Source organism: Balaenoptera borealis, assembly GCF_965194805.1.
Source record: "Balaenoptera borealis genome assembly, chromosome: 12".
Taxonomy (NCBI): domain Eukaryota; kingdom Metazoa; phylum Chordata; class Mammalia; order Artiodactyla; family Balaenopteridae; genus Balaenoptera; species Balaenoptera borealis.
Genome location: NC_138869.1, coordinates 73820674 through 73847320, shown reverse-complemented (window position 1 = coordinate 73847320; position 26647 = coordinate 73820674). Strand labels below are relative to the sequence as shown.

General features: G+C 45.2%; 1 protein-coding gene across 5 annotated transcripts in view; it reads left to right on the top strand.

Annotated features, from left to right (window-relative positions):
* Positions 1-9907: 9907 nt before the first annotated feature.
* Positions 9908-26647, top strand: part of KCNK5 (potassium two pore domain channel subfamily K member 5) — a 51014-nt gene continuing 34274 nt past the window's right edge. Inside the window, exons 1-3 of one of the 5 annotated variants that reach the window (XM_082347844.1) lie at positions 9908-10171; positions 15549-15642; positions 24355-24560. In XM_082347844.1, the coding sequence (XP_082203970.1) occupies positions 24375-24560 (186 nt within the window). In that variant the 5' untranslated portion in view covers positions 9908-10171; positions 15549-15642; positions 24355-24374. Of the gene's footprint in view, positions 10172-15548; positions 15643-20744; positions 24561-26647 lie in introns of those variants that run through there. The other 4 variants (XM_082347845.1, XM_082347847.1, XR_014232771.1 and 1 more) reach the window with 4 other exon arrangements.

The following is a 26647-nucleotide window of genomic DNA, read 5'->3' as shown; positions in this document are numbered from 1 at the left end:
CCTGGGAGCACATTGCTGGGGTCCATCGCAGCCTGGGAAGGACCCCCATAAGCAAGGCAGATGCTGAAGCTGGAGCTTCTTGAGCTTTGCGGTATAAACGCAGTTCACTGCTTCTTAGAAGTGCAGAGATGAATGAAAGGAACCCATCCTCAGGATAAGGCTCTTGGAAAGGTGCTGAGCACTAAGGAATGGCATTCCGACAGGTCAGGAGGGCCTCCAGGAGGGGCGAGACCCAGAGAAGACGGTGGAAGGGGAGGTGCCGAGGCTCCTCCCACACCTGGCTGACCTCCTCCCACCTCCAGAGGCTCTGAGCAGAGTCTCACCTCCCCACGGAGAATCTGCGCCCCTGCTTGCAGCCAGTGGGAGCCTCTCTTCCCCTTCCCAGCAGAGTCGGGGAGAGTGTGTTGTATGCAGAAACGCGGCCCAGTTTGAGTTCCCCTCACCTGAGGGTGCCTTGAGAAGAGAAAGCAATGCCCCCTGCGGGAAGATGGGTGGGCTGGTCCTACACCAACCCTGGGTGGACTTCCCGTCTCTGGGTATCAGTCTTCACTCTGGTTCAGTGCAGAGGTTGGGATAAATCAGCTTATACCAACCAAAGGCTTGTGAAAGTGCAAGGTCTCCCAAAATCTTCCTAGCTGGGGACTTTTAAAGGAAATGATGGTGTCTATTCCGTCTCCATTTCTTACTATTTTAATGCATTAAATAATCATTTTTCTCACCCTGAAGGCCTTTCTAATTATGACACAAAACCTAAAAGTCATAAAATAGAAGCTTGATAAATTCCACTCCAAAAAATTATATATATATATATTTTAAAGTTCTGCATGACAGAAACTATCCTAAACAAACCCGGAAGACAAACAACAAACTTGGAATAGTATTTGTGGTTAATGTCATAAACATACAGCTAATTTCCTTCATATACAAGAAGCTCCTACAAATCAATTTAAAAAAAAAACAAAACTTACAATCCTCAGTAGAAAAAAGTGAGCAAAGGACATCAACAATCTACAGGGGAAAAAAAATTCAAATGACTCAAACATTTGAAAAGATGCCAACCTCATCTGCAATAAGAGAATTGCCTATTTAAACTAGCACTAACATACCACTTCCATCTATCAGATTGGCCAAGATCAAACATTTGTCAGTAACCTGAATTGGCAAAGATGTGTAGAAACAGCACTCAGATCTTTCTGCTGAGCAAGTAAATTGGAACAAACCCTTTGGAGAACAGTCTGGCAACAGCTATTGAAATTATAAATGCATGTTGAATTCAACCCAGCAATTCCACTTTGCTGTGGTAGTTTTTGCATTTAAAACCACCTAACCATATTAGCTACTTAAAAATAAGTTAAAACAAATTAAAAACTTCCCCCTAGAGCGAAGGGAGTGCTTACTGAGTGAGCAAGCAGTTCTTGTGACTTGTCTCTCTGGGGCACATCTTCTTACTCAACTGCACGTGATAGCCGACGTGTACTTTTTGACCATTGAACAACTTTAAATAGTTTTTCAATACTGTCATTTATCGTTTTATGTCTATCCACAATGGCTGGTTGGTTAGTAAGGGGAAAGAGAAAAAAATACTAATGCTGAAGCATAGCAACTTCACAAGGAGTCTTGCAATTTGCCTCAACGTATTATTGCCAGGTTTACAATTTGCATTCATCTGATTGAAATTATTTTAAAATACAACAAGACATCTTGGGTTCTTCCAAAATAATATTAAAACAAAACCAAAAAAAAATGCTGATTCCTTCCAATTCGGCTTTGCTTTGATTGGAAATAGAGACTATGTATAGTGTTAAGTGTGGAGACGTGCTTAGAAAAACTAGCCTGAAACCTTCTCTCCCACCTAGTAGAAACCAGGCTTGAAAGGTATGGCAGGGAACCAGTTGCTTGTTCATGATGGAAAATGCAAGAATTCCACAGACCACGTCCTGAAATTGTTGATGTTCTAACATATAAAATAGTATCAACCCACTTTTAAATACATTCAATCCCTAATCTAAACATGATATACTTGTCATTTTGAAGTTGTCCAACAAATCATGCTTTTCCTTAGATAGTAAGTGGCAGTTCCATTGGAAAAACTCAAAGTTAGTCTTTATACATTACGTTTAATTAAAATGAACTCTATAATATAATCTTTAATAATACATTTCTAAGATATATATATTTTTTTACTGAAAAACACTTAAATTTAAAAAGTGCTGAAATGCCCTTTTAAAAAATTTTGGCAGTTCTCAATACTACATATCAGTGTTGAAAGTGTCAGAAACTTTTGAATAATTGAGAAATGCTATCAAAGCTATGATATTCTTGGCCTCTAAGACTTCACAGCCGGACATGTGTTCCCTCAGCATCTGGCACCACAGCTACACAAATGCTGATAAAAGAAGCCAGGTGAGAGTTAAACATTTTCTTGTAGATAGTCCCTATTTTCAGCAATTTAAAAGTACTCATGATCTTACTTGAGGCTTGCAAAACTTCTAGTATCTATCTATCTATCCATCCATCTACCTATCTGGTTATTCCCATTTTATAGTTGAGGACGTGGAGGCCCAGAGAGGTTTACATCACTTGTCTAAGGTCACATGGATGTGAAAGCCAGGTCTCCAGCTCCCTGACCTGTCACTCAGAATGGCTGTGGCTATAACCACCACCAGCCTCCCCCATCTACCCCTCCCCATTCCCCTGTATTCTGGGGACAAACCTGGTGCTTTTGTGATAAAGTAACTCAGAGCAATGGTTCCTGGGGGTCTGGGAGGTAGGCCAAGGCTGAAGGGTTGTCTAGTGGTGGGGGCCTTTGTAGGGGGCCGGGGGCAGAGGGCATGGAAGTCAGCGTCAGCAATTCTGCTCCGTGGACCGCTGAGTGACGCTCAGCGCTCATCAGTGCCTGACGGGGCCAAAGCTCCTGGAAAACCGCCTGACTAGGTTCTGGTAAATGTTTAAGCACTGGGGGTGGTGGTAAGGAGTAAGTCTTGGGGTTGGGGGGCTGGGAGGGTTCAAGGGCAAGAAGCACGGAAACAGAGACTTGTGGGTAGTTGCTCCCACCTCCACTGTGCTCCTCGGAGGCCAAGAAGGGGGTGCCGGTCAGGCTGGCAAGGCCCCATCTCAGGAGTCCTGCTCTAAGCCATTCCAAGCAAGGAACCCCTTTCCCCACCGGCAGTCCTAATCAGTCAGTTAAACTGGGACTGGCCACTGAATTGGGGTTTGGCTGCTTCCCTTTTGGGGTCAGACTCTCCGGGGTACGCAGCTGTCTGGGCTCTCTACCCCCATCCCTTTGCCATCTCCTGACAGGGCCAGTCCACGGGCCTCTGCTTTCCCGTTCCACCTCAGATTCCTCCCGGGGATGAAGCCACTGATCCCTGAAAGCCTGAAAGTCCCCTGGCCCAGGCAAGTGCAAAATACTAAGAGTTCGTGTGGCTGAGTCATGGAAGAGAGAATGCAAGCCGGACCCGTGAACGAGGCCTGCTCTCCCCTTGGCAGAGGCCATTCATTGGGCTTCCCCAGTGGCCTTGCCGCCGGCTTGGAGCCCTCGCCTTAAACAGCCAGCACCCCTTCCTCACCATCAATTTCATCACCACCACCATCTGATGGCTGGGCAGGGTATTGTTGCACAGCTGGAGCTTCATTCCACATATTCTGTCTGCCCTGGATTTGAACCAGTTACTTTGGGGCCAGGAGATCTCTTAGCCCTATGTTAAGGCTATTGGTTGCCACTTTCCCTAAGTGGCCCAACGTTCGCTAATCTGGTGTTTGCAGCGACTTTATAAAACATAACCACTGCAAATAATGAAAAGTGTATACAAACATGTCCTAGCTCTGTCTTTTCAGGGGGCCGAGAAGTAACGATACCCCAGTAACAACAGCCCAGTAAGCACCCAGATCTCAGTATCTAAATGCTATCCTTCACTAAAGGAAACCAGGGCTCCTTGAGGCAATGGCTGATTCCAGGGCTGGAGCAGGGAAAGTACAGATGAGCCTGGAATATTTTCTTGTGCCAGAAAGTAAGGAAATGCTCAAAGAATGATGAGGACATGTCAAAGGACACAGGAGCCAGCTTGAAAGGGTTCTGTCTGGCCCAATCTGGGACAATTTGATAACCAAAATAAACATAATATTAATGCATTTCCACCAAATACGTAAAATAAGAATAAATGAGTCCATGCAGATATAAACAAACAAATGGAGAAAGGAAAGTTTTCCTCGTAGTAGAATGCTAACTAAAAATTGGTAGAAGGAATGCTGGAAATAGAAAAATTCCCATTTGGTAACCACCAAAGTGGTGTCTAATTCAGACAGGAGTTGTCAACAGATGCTAAAGCTGCTGGGGCGAGAGTCAGTAAGGATCAGTATATTGGCGTAATTCCATAATATCTCCCTACAAAGTATGAATTAATTACAAAGGGGAGATGTTGACTTTGTGATGTAGGAGCCTGGCGGCCAGCAACTTGACCAAATGATGAAGACACAGAACCATTTCTGTGGTAGTCCTGTCAAGAATGTTTGCATGGTCTGGGCTGGTCGGAAGAAAACATCAGATGATCCCAAGTTGAAGGTCATCCTGCAGAATACAAAGTCTGATTTCTTTTTTTTTTCTTTTTAATTTTTTTTAATTTTATTTTTTGGCTGCGTTGGGTTTTTGTTGCTGCGCGCAGGTTTTCTCTGGTTGCAGCAAACAGGGGCTACTACTGTTCATTGTGGTGCGCGGGCTTCTCATCGCGGTGGCTTCTCTTGCTGCGGAGCATGGGCTCTAGGCACCTGGGCTTCAGTAGTTGTGGCTCACAGGCTCTAGAGCACAGGCTCAGTAGTTGTGGTGCACGGGCTTAGTTGCTCTGCGGCATGTGGGACCTTCCCGGACCAGGAATCGAACCCATGTCCCCTGCATTGGCAGGCGGATTCTTAACCACTGCGCCACCAGGGAAGTCCTGAATTCTTTTTCTTTTATTGATATAATGTATCTTATTTTATTTTCAAGTTTTATTGAGATATAGTTGAAATATAATATATTAGTTTAAGGTGTACAGCATAATGACTTGATACATGTATATATTATGAAATGATCACCACAGTAAGTTTAGTTAACATCTATCCCCTCACATAGTTACAATTTTTTTCTTGTAATGAAAGCTTAAGATCTACTTTCTTAGCAACTTTCAAAAATACAATGTGGTATTGGTAACTATAGTCACCATGCGGTGTATTATGTCCCTAGAACTTATTTCTCTTATAACTGGAAGTTTGTACCTGAACTCTTTAGGACTGCTAAGGATGCAAAAGTCAGAGAAAGATGAAGAAACTTAGATTAAAAAAGATGGATGAGGGGAACTCCTTGGCGGTCCAGTGGTTAGGACTCTGTGCTTTCACTGCTGAGGGCCAGGGTTTGATCCCTGGTCGGTGAACTAAGATCCCGCAAGCTGCAGCACGGCCAAAAAAAAAAAAAAAAAAGATGAGCCATGACAACATTTAGCATTGCATAGTCCTGGATTCCATCCTGAACCAGAAGAGGAAAAATACATCATTGGGACAGTGGACATCTGAACAGGGTCTATGGGTTGAATGGTAGGGTCTTACCAATGTCAATTCCCTACACTGGAGAGCCCTAGAGTGATTCATACAGGAGATTATTCTTGTATTTTCGGGCAATCATGTCTGCAACTCGTTCTGAAATTCAGAAAAAGATTAATGGGTGTATATTAAAAGAGAGAAGGTGACAAAGCAAATGTGGAGAAATGTTAAAGAATCTGGGTGAAAGAGACAGGGGGTTCTTAGTACTGTTCTTGCAACGTTTCTGTAAAGTTGAAATGATCTCAAAATGAATTATTTAAAATTTTTAAAAAAGAAGTGTACCCGAGTGCTTTGTAAACGGCACAGAAGGTAAGAGGGGGACTGCTGTTATATGACGCGTTAGAATGTGGGATTATTCCCGGAGGGTATGCAGTGTGTGTGTTTGTGGGGGGATGGGGTGGCAGTGTTGCCATGGGGTGTGTGCTTATTTATTTTCCATCCCCCCAGATTAACCCCTTCTTCCCCGGGGCAACAGGTGATGCAATCCGTGCTGTGGCCAGGGAAGGGTCACATCTGAGCAAACACCAAGCCCGGGCTCAGCTGGGATGAAGACTGAGCCAAAGTGTTTGTGACTCTTCATGCCTTATCATCCCTTCCTGTCACAACTGAGTGTTTCCCTGCCATCTGTTTATACAGACACTTATAAAACAACACAGCTTCATGCCTTGCTTGCTCAAACCTTGGTAATATCAATATAGTGATGCTGGCTGAAACAACTTGCATCCTGTTTCCCTGGCTGAGTTTTCCCACCCCGTGTGGTCCTCTGTCTTGGATTGGAGAGGGGACTCAGAACAGAGAGTAGGGAACCTCCAACTTAAAGTCACCCAGCAAGGTCATGGCAAGGTGGGATTGACTGCAATTCAATGCTGTAGGTATTTACTGTGGGCCTAAAACGGGCAAGGTCTGACACCAGGCAATGAACAGGAATTTCTTTATACTGTTCAATCAGGCATAGAGAGGCAAGAGAAAGGAAGGACACCATCACCATCATCATCACCACCATCATCATTATCACTGTTATGGGTTGTGTCCTCTCCAAAAATATTGAAGTCCTAACTCCTAGTACTCAGAATGTGACCTTATTTGGAAATAGCGTCTTTACAGATGATCAAAGAAGATGAGGTCATTAAGATGGGCCCTAATCCAATATGACTGGTGTCCTTATAAAAAGGGGGAATTTGGACACAGACACACAGACTGGGAGAATACCATGTGAAAGTAGAGATCGGGATAATGGATCTACAAGCCAAAGAATGCCAAAGCTTGCCATCCAACCTAAGAGAGAGGCAGATTCTCCCTCACACTCTCAGAAGGAGCCAACCTTGCCAACACCTTGACCTCAGACTTACATGTACTACGAGACAATTAAGAACAGTGAGACAGGGAATTCCCTGGTGGTTCAGTGGTTAGGACTCTGCGCTTCCACTGCAGGGGGCACGGGTTCAATCCCTGGTCGCGGAACTAAGATCCCACAAGCCATGCAGCTCAGCCAAAAAAGAAAAAAGAACAGTGAGACAATAAGCTTCTGTTGTTTAAGTCTCCCAGTTGTGGTACTTTGTTAAAGTAGCTCTTGGAAACTATTACGATCTCCATCACTGTCAGCAGTGGCATCACCACCACCACTACCATCATCTGCACCATCACCATCATTATCTTTGTCACCTAACTGTCCTAGATGGAGCTCAGCATACACCATCGCTGTTCTGAGCACTTTATTTATCTGAGCTCATCTAATCCTTATCATAACACTATGAGGTAGGTCCTATTACTATCCCCACTTTCCATAGAATATGAAACTGAAGCTCAGAAAGGTTAAATCATCTTCCCAAGGCCATACAGCCAGAAAGTGTCTGTGCATTCTCCCCCAGGACTGCTCCTTTCCTCTTACCTCAACTGCCATCTTTCTCCCAAGCCATCAGCTGGTGTGTCTAGGTCCCAGGCCCATCATCTCCTGCCAGAAGCCTGCTTTAATCAAGCAAATGCTTCGGCCTCATTCCCATGCTTCTCTGACCCTTAGGGTCACATAGGAGCACGTGGGGATCATGTATCGGGGTGGTGCCATGCACGGAGTCCTGCCCCCAGTCCTGGTCTACTCTTTGCCCTTAGAGTACCTGTGTCCCCACAGACAAGACTGTCCCAGCCCTGATGCCATCAGCCATCAGCAGGGGTGTCAACCTCCTTTGGATGCAGTATTCAAGTGGATTGTAACATGTTTTTATTGCTCCCGTTGATAACGAGGGGCATTAGCCAGGTACACAGTAATCATGACTCAGAAGGAAATCAATCTGTGCTGTGCGCAGGTATTCCCAAGGGCTATCAGAAAGGGCCCAGGGGGAGTTTGAATTTCCGTGATCAGCGAGAACACATAGTTCCCCACACTTCTCATTGCCCCTCGCACCATTCTCAGCTCATCAGAATGCTCCCATCAATGTTTGTTGAATTATTTTTGACACATTTTCAACCCACCCAGAGCCCCTAACCTTTATTTATCAAATTTACTTGCCCTTCTCCCATCCCTTCCCATCTTTATCTTAATATGTATTTCTTGTGGAAAGGGTAAGTGGTGACCAATTTCAAAAGCTCTAATAGCGTTCTCGGGCTTGGGTCTGTAGTTGATACTTTTAGCCTATTGTCCAACTGTTCGCAGAACCTATAGCTGTTTGCAGAGCCTGCAGGCACTTGCAGACTGCAGGTGTTCACAGAGCTTGCCTCCTTTTGCAAAGCCTATAGCTGTTCACACATCCCATAGCTGTTTGCAGAGCCTCTGGTCTGTAAATGTATTTAAATTTTTAAATCACAATTTAAAATTTTAATTGTTTTAAAATATACAGCTGTTTGCAGAGCCTAGATCTGTTTGTAGAGACTGTAGCTGTTTGTGGAGCTCTCTGTTATTTGCAGATGCTGTTGTGTGCAAAACTTGTTGAAGTTATCACTATGCTTGCTGGATGCTTGGTTTCTGGCTGGTCTTTTCTCCTCTAGCTAACAATGGGCATGTCTTATAAAGCAGAGACTGTGTGTCCAGTGTGATGCCAAGAGATTCAAAGTTTACTGAAGTAGGGACTCCCCTGGTGGTGCAGTAGTTAAGAATCTGCCTGCCAATGCAGGGGACACGGGTTCGATTCCTGGTCCGGGAAGATCCCACATGCTGTGGAGCAACTAAGCCCGTGCGCCACAACTATTGAGCCTGCACTCTAGAGCCCACGACCCACAACTACTGAGCCCATGATCCACAACTACTGAAGCCTGTGCACCTAGAGCCCGTGCTCCGCAACAAGAGAAGCCACCGCAATGAGAAGCCCATGCACAGCAACGAAGAATAGCCCCCGCTCACCGCAGCTAGAGAAAGCCTGCACACAGCAATGAAAACCCAACCCAGCCAGAAATAAATACAATAAAATAAATAAATGTATTAAAAAAAAAAAAGGTTACTGAAATATAAGGAAAGGCCCCTGGAAGAAGAGGTTTTCTATACAGTTGGGAAAACATCACGTAACATACGTGGACCACTCAAAACAATTCACAAAGCACATGGAGGATGTGAGCTACTTGTAGGATCAGCTCAACTGGTCCCCACATACATCTGGAACAGCTACTCTTCATGCAGACCCCTCCCATGCTGTACCCCACCCCCACCTCATGCCCACAACTTTCAAGCTGCACCTCCCAGACCCCTCCCTCCCCTTGCATCAGACCAAATTACACAACTACCTCTGTCCTTTCCTTCCCTCGTTAAAACTCCTTTCCACTCTCAGGGTGCTGATCCTAGCAAACCCTCAAGGAGAAAAGAGAACTGAAGAGCGAATTTGCAACAGGTTCTTAGCTACTGGGACGTGCTACCCTGATGGGACATTTACATTTTGAAATAAGATCCTTGGAGGCTGCCATGCCTTCCCCCAATGGCACACCCCCTGATGGTGAGATCTGGGGCACAGTGACAGGCAGCTGGCATGAAAAGGGTGCATGGCAACCTGGCTGCCCAAGGGGAAGGCTTGTCCTGCAGGCACATCCCACTTTTTTGGCCACAGCTGTAGTCAGATTGAATCTTTGTTAATCGAATCCTCTTTTCCCAGTGACTCATATGCCCATTTCAGAGCAAGGACACACTAGGAATGAGAAGTGGTTCCAGTCTAGGCATGAGCTGAAGGATGATTCAGTTGGTCCAAGGCAGTGATTGTTACTGAATAGAAATATCTGCCTCTCTATGTTCCTATGCGCTTGTTTTCTTAAACTTCAACTTGGACTCTGACTCAGTACATGTAATTGATGGCTGTTTTGGTTCTAATCCTCAGTTCAGAGGCTAGACCAGTTCTCCCCAGTTTCTGCCTCACCCCATGGGATCAGTTTGCATCCTTGTCTCAGCAAAACTTCCTCTTCCTCTCCAAGAGCTCTGAAGCAAGCCACAGCTGGCAACATTTTGGTTTCCCAGCCTGGGAACAGGAGCAGGGCAACTTGATCCGCTTGGGAGAAGACAGCTGCCAACAAACGCCATCTGGGTGCTGTGGCCCCTGAATCTGGCTCTTCAGTTTCCTGAACTCTTCACTGCCCTCCGGGCTTTTTCATCCAGGTGTGCCAAGAGCATCTAACAAGTAAAAAGCCCAAGGTGAGCTCATTATCTCTCCCCCTCCACTGTACTCTCTCTGCCTTAGTCCCTACTTTGCAATCCACCCAGTTGTCTACGCAAAATGAATTCTTTCTCTCTGTATCCTGCTAATCGTCCCTCTGAAAGGTCCCGTACTCTCCACCTTTTGCTGATCGTGCAGCATCCCCATCTCATCCTTATCGGAGCAAAACAGCAGCCTCCTGCCTGCTGTCACCAGCTCCCGTCTCTAATCCAGACCCCAAGGATCAGCATTTGCTCAGTCAACAGTAATGACTGAGCACGTACAATGTGCCCATCACGAGGGACACTACAGAGAACAAGATAGACACGGCCATGCTTCAAGGAGTTTGTAGGCAGTAGAGTTTTTCTTTTAGTACTTGTCTGGAAAGAATGCTTCTCTGCTGTTTGGTTTTAATATTTTTAAGACACAAGCAACAGGTGGTCATTGAGAAAGAACTTGAAAATGCACTTAAGTATAACCAAGAAGATAAAAATCACTCTCTTTTTTTATTGAGACGTAATTGTCATATAACACTGAGCGAGTATAAGGTATACAACCTGTTGATTTGATACATTTATATATTGCAATATGATTACCGCCATAGCATTAGCTAACACCTTCATCACGTCACATAATTATCATTACTTTTTTGTGGTGAGAACATTTAAGATCTAGTCTCTTAGCAACTTTGTAAAACTCACTCTTAAATTCACCACTCTTTCTAACTCCTACTACCTCCCCCCAACCCTCTCCCCACCAAAAAAAACATTGTTAACCTTTTGGTGTATTTCTTTCCGGACATTTTTCTTTTTCCTATTTGAATGTTTTAGAATACCACTGATGTCCCTTCCCACCTCATATGTATTTATTTCTTCAGCAACTATCTATTATTAAGCACCAGGCACTGGGCTGGGTGCTGGGGTCACAGAGATGGACAACCTAGAGGGGGAGACAGCAAAGAATCACACACATTAATACATGATTCTCTACTGTGATGCTTCTCATGAAGCCAGGGTGTAGGGAAGCATGAGTGCACATGAGGGGGCCACGAGCTCATCGCGGGGACTTGGGAAAGTCAGAGAAGGCTTCTCCAAGGAAGAGCAGGACTCACCAGGATGGAGGTGGAGGAGAGAGTGTTTGGGGAGGTGGAGACTGAATTCGTGACCAGGCTGATTTCTCCGTTAGCTGTCGCCAGTACAGTGTCAGGGGCCCACAACACTAAAAGGAGCCCATGCAAATATTTTAATTTCTTTTAAAACCAGAAGAAAAAAATGGACTTTGGGTTGAAGAAAATGTTTTACATATAATATTCATGCATTGGTCTTTATATTAATACATTTGTAAAATATAATTTATGAAAGAAGGAAACTCACAAAGGCAAAAGTGCCCTTGAAAGTCACCATGTGGTCCTGGCATGAAGACCATGTGGCTGAAGCAGAGAGAGTGGACTGAGAAGGTGGTGGGAGATGTGACCAGAGGGGCAGGTAGGGGCTGGATCCAGAGGCCACATTAGGAATGTAGGACATTATCCTCGAGCGATAGGAAAACAGAGAGGTGACAAGACTCTTTGAACATTTTATTTAATCTCTAAAAAGGAAATGTCTTTTAGACATAATGCCATATTATACCTTAAAATTATGTCACAATGCCATATTATACCTTAAAAATATGACTATCTGGGAATGAATACAGTGATGGTGGCATGACATTGTGTATGTAATACCACTGAATTGTATGCTTAAAAATGGTTAAAGTGGTAAACTTTATGTTATGTATATTTTACCACAATAAAAAAAATAGAGGCAGCAGATAGCCAATGGTCAGGCAAAAAATTAACAAAAGCTCCTTAACGTCATCAAATGTCCATTTGGTGTTCACATTTTCAATTGTCTTTTTTTTTTTTTTTCAGTTTTAGAATTCATGTTGTAAAAGCACATTAGTAAAACTTGAAATAAAGTATAGTTAAGACAATACTAAGTAGAAATGAAATTACATTTATCTAGAAATAAAGCCATGACTGGCTAACAAAAAAGACTATTGCCCCACAAACTATTGGAACCTTGGTTGAAACATCAAAAACTCCATAATTTACCCTTTTTTTTTTTAACACAACTATTTTCTTTTTCTTAATCCATCATCAATTTTATACACATCAGTGTACACATGTCAATCCCAATCGCCCAATTCAGCACACCACCATCCCCACCCCACCGCGGTTTTCCCCCCTTGGTGTCCATACGTTTGTTCTCTACATCTGTGTCTCAACTTGTGCCCTGCAAACCGGTTCATTTGGTGTTCACATTTTCAATTGTCTCTTTTTAAAAAAATTTTTTTAAATTGTAGTCAATGTACAATATTATATAAGTTACAGGTGTACAGTATAGTGATTCACAATTTTGAAGGTTATACTCCATTTACAGTTATTATAAAATTTTGGCTATATTCCCTGTGTTGCACAAAATACCCTTGCAGCTTATTTTATACAGAATAGTTTGTACTACAATTGTCTCTTAAATGTTACAAATAGTTAAGCTGTTTTGTTTTTGTTTATTACTGTTTCAGTCAAGAACCAAATGAAGTCTATACACATAATTGATTGCTCTCTTCAAAGTCCCTTGCAATCCATAGGTCTCTGCTCAATCTTCCTCCCTCCCATCTTTTTTTCTTTCTTTCTTTCTTTTTTTTTTTTTTTTTTCTTGTGACTTATTTGTTAAAGAAACCAAGTCATTTGACCTGGATTATGTCAATTATACCCCTGTGGTGTAGTTTAACATGTTCCTCTGTCCTCTGTATTTCCTAGGAATGGTAGTCGTTATCTAGAGACTTGATCAGATTCAAGCTTAGTTTGGCGCAATTCTATTTCAGGGTGGTGTTGGCTACTTCCCACGGGGGCACTGCTTTGTCTCTCTTCCGGGGAGGTTGACGGCCACTGACAGTCATTGCCTAGGACATGAGTCCATCAGGGGGTCATGGCCCTGTGGCACCAGGTGAAGAGGGGAGAACAGGATGGAGGCTGGGGTGGTCCCAGTGTCTCCTTGTCCATCAGGGAAGGACTTCCTGGTGAAGGAAGGGGCAGCTATGGTCCCTGGGCTTTTTTCTCTCCACCACCTCTGAGCACCAATAGTTCTAACCCTTGGTAGGGAAGCTTTCCTGTATAGGAATCTGCTCCTGACAAATGAAGACAACTTCAGATGGGCTTTCCTTGTGCCTAAGGTTTTCAGGGTTTTTTTTTTTCCCCCAGGGTGCTTGAATTTTTTATTATGGAAGTATTCAAAATATTCAAAAATAGAGAAAATAGTGTAATGAACCACCAGGTACCCCTCATCCAACTTCAACAATTATCAACATTTTGTTAATCTTTTTCAGTTATCTGCTCCTCTCCTTTTCTTGCACTAGAGCTGGGATTGGCCAAAACCATGGGCCAAATCCAACTTGCCTCCTCTTTTCGTAAAAAAAGTTTTATTGGAACACAGCCATGCCCATTCGTTTCTGTACTGTCTATACCTGCTTTTGCATCACACCAGCAAGGGTGAGTAGTTGTGACAGAAATCATGTGGGCCACATGCTTAAAATATTTGCTATCTGACCTTTCACAGAAAACATTTGCTGACCCTACGGTAAAGTATTTTAAAGCAAATACTAGTCAGCATATCATTTCATCTGTAAATGCTTCAGTATGAACCTCTAACAGATAAGAGCTTTATTAAAGCCATATCTGTAGGTTTTCAGTTTTAAAATAGGCAGCAGAGCCAGCACTGCTGTGGCCCAGCAGGTAAAAAGCCTGGCTTTGGAGGAACATGGGGCTGGTTGCCGGAGGAGCTAAGCTCACTTGGGTCCCACCCTGTTTAAGTACTCAGAGGCCTTTGCCATCAGACCCCCCTGGATCTCAATCCTGGCTTCCCCACTTACTGGACTGGGCAAGTTACTTCCCCTCCCTGAGCAGCAGTTTCCTCGCAGGTAAAATGGGAATAATTGCCAGGCTTACCTTAGAGGGTCCTTGTAAGGTTAAATGCAGTGATGTGTTTAAGTGCTGAGTTCAGAGCCTGGCACATGAGAAGCACACAGTGCCTGTGACTCATATCATGGAATCACTTAGACTAGTCCCCTCCTTGCCCTGACAGTAAGGTGGTAAGAGGAAAGGGGCTAGATTGTTCACCCCAATAAGTTCATCTTCAGTAAGGTCCCAATCAATGGCTTTTCCAGACGAAGCCAGCTTGGGTCGCTGACACAAGAATAGGAACATTTCGGTGGCTGGTGTGAGGACCGAGGTGTTTTACGACCAGGACAGGGATTCCGGTCTCTTAATGATATTAAATGAATAGTTGCTGACGCGTTACAAGTCCTGTAATAAGGTTTGAGCTCCAGTGCCTGGTGAGCCATCGCCCGGGAACACATCTCAGGACTCCAAGGCTGAAGTCCGGTGTGCGCCCGAGTTCTGTTTATTGCCCGGCTCTCTCCTGGCACTGGTTCAGAAGGCAGAAATTCCAGGAATCCTGGTCCCTCCTTCCCCTTGGCATCCTCCTCATCCTCCTCCCTGCCCTGCCCCCTTCTCCACCAATCCTCAGGCCCCTCTCCCATCTGGTGGACAAGTGGCCAGTTGTCTCTGGGATCTTTATGTCTCTCTCGGGGGGCAGCCACGTTGGGGCCGGATGGGGCTGTCGTGGGCATGAAACAGTGAGTTTGAGCGAAGCCTTCTGGGGTTGCTTAGAGCGGCCAGGGGGTGAGGGATGTTGGGGAGGCAGGCTAGGGGAGAGGCTCTCATACAAGCCAAGGTCTCAGGCAGTGGGGGGTGGGAGACATAGTATCCTGGGTGCCAAACTCCGGGGTGCCGCAGGTCTCGCCTACAGCAGCGTAACGTAGGGGAGCTCCGAAAACAGTGATGAGACCCCAGAGCTTCTTAACATCTCCTGAAGCATCCCTGCCTCCCACTGCCCCTGTTCCTACCTTCCTTCTGGGCCCCACGGTCTCACGCCTGCACTGTTGCCATCGCCTCCTAAAGGACACAGCTGCCTGGGTGAACTCTTGAAAATGCTGCAGTGATCAGGACCCTTGCCTGCTTGAAGCCCTTCCAGGCAGAGTGCTTCAACTGATTTTCGTTTCACACACTCCTCTAGCTGTCTGGTGAGGCCTGTGGACTTCATCCTAGCAAAACGTTTTTAAATGCCTAAAATAAAATGTGCCCTGTCCCAAAGGCAACCAATTATATCAAAACACAATTGTCAAAATAGTTCTTAAAAATGACATCTGTGCATAGTAATCTATGTGGTTTTTAATTAACGTGTTGTATTACCAGTTATAGCAGTGGGTCTAATAACTGACATACTTTTGTTTTTGTAACGATATTTTGAGATATCTGCCACCATTTTCTTGCGATAGCCAAAGAACCATGGTATCTGTGGGTGACCGAGTCTCAGAGGCGTTAATGCTACTGCGATTTGTTATTGAAGAGGACGCTAAGTTTCAGATAGAGGTGAGTGCAAGTGAAGATGGAAAATATTTCTGCGTTCAAGCTCATGGAGTCCAGCTCACGTCCTTGCCTTCTGCCTTCATGATTTATTTCACACTGCCGCCCTCACCCAGTGCATCTGGTGAACGCTTACCTAGCTTCCAAAATGAATGTCAAGGTCAGCCTCTCTTTGAAGTCACTTGACTCTACCAGATAGAGTCCACCATCTTTGTGCTCCCTGCCCCCAACCCTGGATAGACTTTTACTGCTGCTTTGTCTCCTGGTCATTCAAAGGACCTTTGGGACAAGGACAGTGCCATACTATGTTATATCCCCAGTGCTGGGCACAGAGTCTGGCACATAGCAGTTGCTTAAAAAAAAAAAAAAATTGAAGGAATGAATGAGTCAATACACAAATGTACGAATATGAGGCATTGTAAACAGTCACCCAAAGACACTGGCAGGGTCAGTATGGTACCGTCATCCTACATACAAAGAGCAATTCTTCCACTGACCACCCATACTTCTTATCTCTAAAACCCCTATCTGTGTTAAGGGTGACCAGCAAAGGGAGCAGGCTGGAAGAAAAGAGCAGGGACAGGCCACCATCTCCAAAAGAGGCACAACAGGCTACAGAGGAAGTTGCTCACTGATGGGTAGAGGGACAACAGAGATATCCCCACAGGGCTGCCAGGCACAGCGTAACAATGCGTAAGGGAAGACCTGAGCCAGCAGGGCAAAGATTCTCAGCACAGAAGGAAACCAGGAGGCTGCAGGGGAGTTGGAGGAGGCCATGGGAAAGGGGGTGGTGACGACACATGCCCAGGTCAACGAGGAGAGCCACACACTCTGGGCTCAGGTCACCCTGAGCAAGTTACCTTGAGCAAGTTACTTCACCTCCCTGAACCTCAGCTTCTGCATGTGTAAAATGGGCTAATAATCCCCCATGGTGTCATTGCAACCATGAAATGAGAAAAGAATAATGACTAAATGCTTTATTTATCTGCATTGTCTCATTTAGTGTTTATTAAATTTCTAGCACATAGTGAACACTTAAAAGCTACCTAATTGTTATTGCTACAGGCAAATTTGAAAATACAAATTAGTTCCCTGGGCCCCCCACCCTCTCCACTCACCTTTTCCTCTTCTATTCTCCGTCTCAGCTAGCTCCACTCAATCACCCCGAACCTCCCTGCCCAAGGTGCTTACAGAGTCACCCAGCCAGGAACAACTTCGGTGGGCGCTGAGGGTGCTGTGTTCCTGTGAACCATCAGAACTTGTAAAAATTTTTTCGGTTTGTGCATGAGTGCATTTTTCTGAGAAAATGTCACATAAATACTCAAAGTTGTGACCAAAACAAACAACAAAAAGGTTAAGATCCACAGAAGTAAAGTGATAGGGTCTTAATGCCCTACTCCCTCCCTGAGTTTGAAAAGAGATCTTAGTGGGGAGGACAATGTTTAACACAAAGGAATGACTCTCAAATGGTAGAATTTCAAGGGTCAATGATAGTTGGAGAGAAAGTTTTGGGGGTAGGTCCCATAACTGACGCCCTGCTGTGTTACTCTAAAAATGACCCCGTCTAAGGAATAGCTTCGGGTGACCTCTGAACTGGTCAGAGTGGGAGCCTCTCTTGTTACTGAGTTGTTTTGGGGACAGTAGAAATGACATCAACAATGACATCAACACTTTAGATGTTGCCACATTGCAATGAAATTCTAATATTATCATGTTCCACTTTTAAAGGAAAAGACATTGAAATGGCAATAGAGACCTATCTGAAATCTTCAAAAACAAATAATTCAGAATCAGCGCTCAAGCTTTACCCTTAACTCATAAGGACACATTTCTCCACAGCTTAACTGGCTCTCAGAGCGAAGGACATGTAGCTTCGGTGTTAAGAGTAACAGAAATCCTGCCAAGGAAACCCTTATCTGACTTCATTATTGTCACTTAGCCATGTCTCTCTCCTCAGTACCTGGCTAATTCTTGTCCCTTCAAATATCTAACATTGGATTTACAAGTTCAACTTTCACTACTTGTTTTTATTGTGTTTTCCCCTTAAACCTTATACATAACATTTACCATCTTAACCACGTTGAGGTGGACAGTGCAGTAGAGTTAACTATGTGTATCTTGTTGGGCACCAGATTCCTGGGGCTTTTTTTTTTTTTCTTTTTTGGCTGCGGTGGGACTTCGTTGCTGCGCACGGGCTTTCTCTAGTTGTGGCGAGCGGGGGCTACTCTTCGTTGCAGTGCACAGTCTTCTTAGAGCGGTGGGTTCTCTTGTTGTGGAGCACCGTGGGCTCTAGGCAAGTGGGCTTAAGTAGTTATAGCTTGCGGGTTCAGTAGTTGTGGCTCTTGGGCTCTAGAGCGCAGGCTCAGTAGTTGTGGTGCATGGGCTTAGTTGCTCCATGGCATGTGGGATCTTCCCGGACCAAGGGTTGAACTCGTGTTCCCTGCATTGGCAGGTGGATTCTCAACCACTGCGCCACCAGGGAAGTCCCCTAGAACTTTTTTAATCTCACAAAATTGAAGCCCTATACCCAGTGAATAATTCTTTTTTCCCCTCACCCCAGCCCTGGCAGTTACTATTCCACTTTCTTTTTCCAAGAGTTTGACACTTTAGATACCTCATATAAGTGGAAGCATGCAGTATTTGTCTTTTTTGTAACTAGATTATTTCATTTAGTGTTATGTCCTCAAGGTTCATCCATGTTGTAGCACATGACAGGCTTTCCTTCTCTTTTAAGGCTGAATAATATTCCATTATATGTGTATAACATTTTCATTACTTTTTTTTTTTTTTTTTTACTGCAACTATATGGCTCTGAGATTTCATTTTGCACAGTGATTTTATTTTATTTATTTTTTCCTGGTATAAAACATGAAGGTAGCTTTATCACGTACCTTGAATTTACCACTCAGAAACCTTTCTAATTGAATAAGCAGAGGATTTGTAGACATGAAAATTTAACAGATACTTTCCCCAGGTTTCCAAAAGATCCATTAGAAACAAAGCAACTTTATAAATTAACTGATAATCTTTCGTAATGTAAGCTCTTTTATAAGGCATTTAAAACTGTCTATCTTCCAAGCAACATGAAAAGAACAGAAATGAAAATATAATCTTTTGACCTTTTGAGTTGAGAGCTATAAAGTTTTTTTTCTTTTTTTTTTTTTTAAGGAAACAAGGTTTTCAGGTGATGTTGAACCACTTTATTCTTTTAATGGCTTTTTATATGCCTCCTTAGATCAGCCATGAATTTCAGAGGGGGATTATTCCCTTTGAAATTCCTAAACAGAATACAACAGAAATAATCCTAAGCATAAATAAAACAGTAAATGTCTTAACATTATGAAAGGATCATCAAGCCATTCATTCACCAAGAGGATAAACCCTTCACCTAATTGAACCAAGAAAGAAATGACGAAAGTGGGTAAGGATCCTTTTGCGGCCAGAGCTTGGGAGGAGCATGGCCTTGGAGAAAATAACTCATCTGCTCTGCCAGTTTCTCACCTGGGACCCAGCTGAGTCTAGTGATGTGTTGCTACCAAGGTGAAACTCAATCATTCTTAAAGCTGATTGCCTTTCAAAAGATGGCGCTCCGAAGTGATTACCATCCATAAGCATAATAATAAAGCCATTGGAATGTATTTATTAGCCGTTTAAGAGAATACACCCCCTCCCCCAATACACCTTTTTCCTTTTCTGTCCCTGAGGCTCAAATTGTCCAGACGTTCATTTGTTTCGGTACTGTTTATATTTCCCAAAGCCCCCACTGGCTGCTGTGCAGAGAATGGGCACATCTCCTGATCTCCATCGGAAATTGTTGATCCAAAAGTGTGGATAGGGCCAGGGAGTGAGGGAAAGGGCGGAGGACGGGAGGAGAACATTCAACGCAGAAGGAGCCAAAGGAAAGCAGGAGAGGCAGGAGCAGGGAGAACGGAGAGCTGGGTTAAGGGGGTTGGGAAAATGTGGGAAGGGAAGGAATGGGGCCACAGAAGGAGAGGGTGGGGAGAATGAGCGTGACATTGAGGGAGCAAAAAGAGGAAAGGGTCAGGGAATGGAGAAGTAGGCAATGTGGAAAGATAAAGTTGAAATTATAAAAACTTCAAATAAAAACCAATTCATCCCAAAGTCTCCTGCAGTGTTTCTGTGAGACAGTGAGACTGAAATAGGAAGAGGCCCTTTATTTTCTTAGGAAGAGAACACAGACTGGAGGTAGGAGAGGAATGGGAGAGAACTTTGCAAACAAAGAGAGCCTGTGGCCTCTCAAACTGCCCCCACCCCATGCTGGATGAACTGTTCACACCACAGCCCCTGACTTTATCCAGAGAGGGGGGTCTGGGAGAGAAGCCTGGTCTCCCTACAGGCTGAGGGCTGGAGAGTCACAGTGCAGAGTTGTAGGAGGTGGGCAGGGGTTAAGGAAGAGGGCCCTGAAGTCTTCAGGGATGCAGAATTAGGAAACCTGTGGCTTCCCAGCTTCCTGTCCCAGGCTCCAGGGGACACACGTGGTGCCATAAAGGAGAGACAGAAACATCTACAAACCCAGATCATTCCTTCAAACCTGCGTCCCTAGTCCCTGGGCTCCAGCCTGATTTGGAGATACCACGGATACCATCCCCCAGCCCCCAAGGAAGACTCCCCCTCCCGCAACGGGAAAAAAAAAGAAAAGGCCTTGACCAGGGGTCAGTGCACAGCCCACTGCTCTACCTGCCCACACAGAGGCACCAGGGTCAGGGCCAGCCTTTGATACGAGTGCTGGAGGAAATGTGCCCCCTCCCCAACTTCTGGCTGTTGCTGGTTGAGAGACTTTGAACAAACTAACCCACCCAAGCTTCAGTTTCCTCACTGCAAAGTGGATGTAATGACAGGCCCTGCTTAAGATGCATGGAAAGGATGTATTGTGGCCTCAGGTTTATGAACCCTTGGTAGCAAGGTGAGTGAGAAATATCCCAGGTGAGTGTTTTTTGTTTTGTTTTATTGTTTGTGTTTTTATAAATTTATTTATTTATTTATTTTTGGCTGTGTTGGGTCTTCGTTTCTGTGCGAGGGCTTTCTCCAGTTGCGGCGAGTGGGGGCCACTCTTCATCGCGGTGCGCGGGCCTCTCACTGTTGCGGCCTCTCCCTTTCCGGAGCACAGGCTCCAGACGCGCAGGCTCAGTAGTTGTGGCTCATGGGCCTAGCCGCTCCGCGGCATGTGGGATCTTCCCAGACCGGGGCACGAACCCGTGTCCCCTGCATTGGCAGGCGGATTCCTAACCACTGTGACACCAGGGAAGCCCCTGTTTGTGTTTTTAATAGATAAATTTGGTTAATTTTTAAAATTCAGGTGTAATTGACATATAACATATTCATTTCAGGTGTACAACATAATGATTTGATATTTGTATGTGTTGCAAAATGATCACCACAATAAGTCCAGTTGACATGTCATACACAGTTACAAAAAATTTTTTCTTCTTGTGATGAAGACTTTTAAGATTTCCTGTCTTAGCAACTTTCAAATATGCAGTACAGTATTATTTAATTATAGTCACCATGCCCTCTGTACATTACATCCCCAGAACTTATTTATAGTTGAAAGTTTGTACTTTCTAACCCCCTACACCCAACCCCCAACCCCCATCCCTGGCAACCACCAATCTGTTCTCTGTATTTATGAGTTTTTTAGGTTTTTTTTTTAATTCTACATATAAGTGAGATCATATGGTATTTGTCTTCTCTGTCTGACTTATTTCACTTAGCATAATGCCCTCAAAGTCCATCCATATTGTCGCAAATGGCAAGATTTCTTTCTTTTTTTGGTATTTCTTCCTCTTTTATGTATTCAATTTTAGTATTCCATTGTATATATATACCACAATTTTTTTATCCATTCATTCATCAGTGGACACTTCGGTTGTTTCCATGTCTTGGTTATTGTAAATAATGCTGCAATGAACATGGGGATGCATGTATGTTTTCGAGTTATTGTTTTCATTTTCTTTGGATAAATACTCAGAAATTGAATTGCTAGATCATATGGTAGTTCTATTTTTAACTTTTTGAGGAACAGCCATACTGTCTTCCACAGTGGCTGCATCAATTTACATTCCTATCAACAGTGCACAGGGTTCCCTTTTATCCACATACTGGCCAACACTTGTTATTTGTTGTCTTTTTGATGATAGCCACTCTGACAGGTGTGAGGTGATATCTCACTGTGGTTTTGATTTGCATTTCTCTAATGATTAGTGACGTTAAGCATCTTTTCATGTACCTGTTGGCCATCTGTATGTCTTCTTTGGAACAATGTCTATTCAGATCCTCTGTCCACTTTTTAATTGAATTGTTTGTTTTTGTTGATATTGAATTGTATGAGTTCTTTATATATTTTGGATATTAACTCCAAATCAGATACATGATTTGCAAACATTTTCTTGATTCAAAAAGTTGTCTTTTCATTGTTGATGATCTCCTTTGCTGTGCAGGAACATTTTAGTTTGATGTAGTCCCACTTGTTTATTCTTGCTTTTGCTGCCTCGGCTTTTGGAGTCAGATCCAAAAAATTATGACCTGATGTCAAGGAGCTTACCACCTATGTCTTCTTCTAGGAGTTTTATGGTTTCAGGTCTTATATTCAAATCTTTAATCCATTTTGAGTTAATCTTTGTGTATGGTATAAGATAGTAGTCTAGTTTCATTCTTTTGCATGTGGCTGTCCAGTTTCCCCAACACTATTTATTGAAGAGACTATCCTTTCCCCATTGTATATTCTTGACTCCTTTGTTGTAAATTAATTGACCATGTTAATTTTGTGGGTTTATTTCTGGGCTCTCTTTTCTGTTCCATTGATTCATAAGTTGTTTTTAATGCCAATACTTTACTGTTTTGATTACTATAGCTTTGTAATATAGTTTGAAATCAGGAAGTGTGTTGCCTCCAGCTTTGTTCTTCTTTCTTAAGATTGCTTTGCCTATTCTGGGTCTTTTGTGGTTACATACAAATTTTAGGATTGTTCTGTTTCTGTGGAAAATGCCATTGGAATTTCAGTAGGGATTGCATTGAATCTGGAGATTGCTTTCAGTACTATGGAAATTTTAACAATATTAATTGTTCCAATCCATGAGCACAGGATATCTTTCCATTTAGTTGTGTCTTCTTCAGTTTCTTTCATCAATGTCTTACAGTTTTCAGTGTACATGTCTTTCACCCTATTGGTTAAGTTTACTCCTAGGTATTTTATTCTTTTTGATGCAATAAATAGAATTGTTTTCTTTATTTCCCTTTCTGATAGTTCATTATTAGTGTATGGAAACACAACATATTTTGTATATTGATTTTGTATCCTGTAACCTTACTAAATCTGTTAATTAGTTCTAGCAGTTTTTTGGTGGAATCTTTAGGGTTTTCTATATATAATATCATGTCATCTGCAAATAGTGACAATTTTACTTCTTTTTTTTCCAGTTTGGATGTCTTTTATTTCTTTTTCTTGCCTAAGTGCTCTGGCTAGGACTTCCATTGGGTGTGTGCTTTTGACAAATATGTTTTTGACAAATTCATAAATTTATTCACTCCATTACACAAATGTTTGAGTGTTTGCTATATAACAAGCACTGGGGAAATGTCATCAAACAATCCAGACTCCACCCCCCAGCTGTCATCATTTTAGTGTTTTATATTAGAGGGAATTTATTGCCAGGAGGAAAATAAGACCAACAAGGGGGATAAGGAGTGTGTGTGTATGTGAGTGTGTGTGTTTATGTGTCTGGGGCAGGGTGTTTGCAATTTTAAATATGCTTGGGAGTATGAAAGACATCAAGTGTTTCCTGTAGAATTGCAGTGTGTTTGTGGGGAGGGATGTGAACAGTGCTGTCTCTGACTGCTCTTTCTCGGATGTTCACCAGGGCAGGTGAGACTGGGGTGAGAGGAAGGAGTCACACCTTTGTGACTGGTTTAGTTCCTGATATCCTCTGACTTTCTCCAGTCCCTTTCTAATGTCCTTTCCCCAGTCTTACAGGAAGGTGTGTGAGACAGAAAGACTGAGAATCAAGCTTCTTGGCAGAAACATCAATAAATGAAAACTGGCTTATAATGAAAATAACAATACCAATAACTTCCTGACCCCAGTCATTAGGTACACACTCATTTTAGTTAATACACCAGCACTAGTAAGAAACATGAGTCCAAGAGACCACAACCCCTCCGGGCATGCGGGGCGCGTAGCCTACCCTGGCGGCGGCCCTGGGGAGCGAACATGGTCCGCAACTGGTTCCAGCGCGCACCTAGCGGTAACTCTGGGACCAGCCGCGGGGCCTGCACGGGGCGGGGCCTGCACGGGGGCGGGCCCTCAGCGGGCCCCTCCTCCACGGGCAGAGCGCAACAGGCCCGGGTTAAAGAGGCGCGCGGAGGCGGGCGCGGCGCACACTGTGTGGCGCGCGGAGAAGCGGCGCACGTGTCTCCTGGAGTTCGGCCTTGGGTTCACCCAGCTGCTTTAGCCCCCGCGGTCCAGGGTGCGCCCTCGGCCCCCTTGGTGTCCGCCCACCTCTGGCCCGCGTGAGGAGGTCCCGCACAGTTCCCTGCGCTCGGTGGGCCAACTTGCAGGAGCAACTGTGTCGGTGGAGCGGCGCCGGGTTGAACGGGGCACTGCGCATGCGGAGCTCCAAATTCAAACAGCTGTTTCCAGAGGCTGGAGGGCGGGTGGGACCGGGAGCCGCTGGGGTTAGCGGAGGCATTTTCATTCTCCAGGAGGTGGCCTCTCGGGAGCCATGGTGGACCGGGGCCCTCTGCTCACCTCGGCCATCATCTTCTACCTGGCCATCGGGGCGGCGATCTTCGAGGTGCTGGAGGAGCCGCATTGGAAAGAGGCCAAGAAAAACTACTACACGCAGAAACTGCATCTGCTCAAGGAGTTCCCGTGCCTGGGCCAGGAGGGCCTGGACAAGATTCTGCAGGTGAGCTGGAGGTTTAGGAGTACTGAAGGGGAGCGCCTCGCAGCTTTGGATGACCCTCACTCCCTGTGGGTGGTCCCGGGGTGACCGGAGAGGATGTCTCCCCATGAGTCTGAGTGCTGGAATCTGCCGTTCACCCGTGGGCGCAGGAGTCTCCCACGCGCGCGGAGACTTTGGAACCCAGTTTGTCCGGAGGGAAGAACTTAGGCTTGACCCCCGGGTGAACCAGGGCCCGCAGTGGCTCGGTGTGGGTGTGCGGGTACCTCCCTGGTTGGAGGAGGCTATGGGGCGGATAAAGGCGTTTGTCTTTCCTTGGAGACGCTCCCAGGGTTCGGGGGACCCGCCGGGTGCCACCTCCTCGCGTCTCTACCTCCCAGCTCCGGGGCCAAGTGCGGCACCCGGCCGGCTTTTTTCGGCTTTTCTTCACCAGCCCGGCGGAGTGGCGCGAGGCTCCCCTGCCCCCGCAGGGCTCGGGAGGGGGAGTCCGGGGCTCTGTCGGGCCTGAGCCCCCGGGATGCGGGCTGGTGGCTGGAATGCTGGGGACGCGCGCAGGCTTCCGGGAAAGCTTATCTCGCGGAGACATCCCCGAAGGGCTTGGAGTTCAACTCTGTGAAAGTAACAGGTTGAACAAAAGAACAACACCCGGAGAGTCCCTTTTCGGGGAACGGGGCGGGATGGGGGTGGGGCGGCGGGCAGAGAGGTTGTATAGAATGGGAGGTGGTGGGAGAGTTTCTCCTCCATGTTGGCATTGGTTCATATGCCCTATGGATGGCATTGATCTCACATGGATAAACTGTGGGGCTTGTTTGGGGATCGAAGACCTCTACCCCAGTTTCTCGAAGGTTTTGGCCTCACCCATTCACGCTTCTTGGCCTGCAGTGATGGCCTCCCTCCAGTGGAACGACCAGACCTGGGTAAGAGCCCGTGAGGGCTCTAGGTTGTGAGGTGGAGTAGAGATATTGTCCAAGGTGTTACATTTCTCTTGGGGTAAAAGATGCCAGAAAGGAAGTTTGATGAGAAACAATATTTAAACTACTGCGGCTCCCCAATCCTTTATGGCTGTGCAGTTGTCTCTCATTTTTCTGGCCTCAACAGCCCGTATGTAAAATGGGAACAAATGTGAAGATATCTTGCCTGTTGGTACCCCCTTTTTGTCCCCAAATCGACAGACATTCCCACAGGTGAGCATATAGGTGCCTGCTAGCAGCCGGGCAAATAAAGAGTTGTCCTCTTAGGAGCCAGGGGAAGGGGAGGTTTAGGCCAGAAGGTTGGGTGTTGGATTTTAGTGGGGTCTCTCCTGTCCGGGAGCAGTTTCCAGGGCGGGGGGCCGTTGGTAGGTGAGGTTGGTGGGAGTATGAGCTTCAGAAGGGAGTGGGGTGGTTTCGCTCCTGAGAGCAGGAGTTACTGGGCAGCTCCGCCTTCCTTGGGATGGGTGTCTGCCCTGTGTGTGTGTGTTGGGGAGGGAGGGTCACTTTATAATTTCCCTTGAGGAAACAATTCCTCTGGAGAACGCGTTGTTGTTTACTTGGCTCCAGGGCTTTGTTTAGAGGGGGAAGGAGGCAGGCGGCGATGATAAAGAATCGAGCTGCCCTCGAAGTGTTTGCCTCTTTGCTGCTTCTCCGCTACTGCAGGGGAAGGAAGGAAAGAATTCAAGGCTGAATGTGGGAAAATAAACTTCAAAACATGAGGAGAAGGGAAAAGGAGGGGGGGGGGGGTCGGGGTGAGGCAGCCGGGTGCAGCTGGTGGTTATAGCTTTGGAGGTTAGGCAGCTTTCTTAAGGTGTCTTAAGCTTTCTTAAGGAGCAAGCAAGATGCCTGGTATTTTGAGGTCCTTTTAAACCCACCAGCGATTACCCCCCCAAAAGCCGGCAGGTAGCTTTAGGAAAAGGATTTGGGCATCAGGCCAGTCTGATTTGGAGGTGATTATGGACAGGCCTTTCCCCATCCCCAGCCAACCTCTCAAGCCATCTGCAACTTGGCGAATCCCCTCCCTTCATAGGAAAAACCCCAGAAATGAGAATGGACCAGTGGAAGCATTTCGCTAGCATCACTTTCAGTCTGCAGAAACCTGCCTGGCTTTGCTTGCTGATC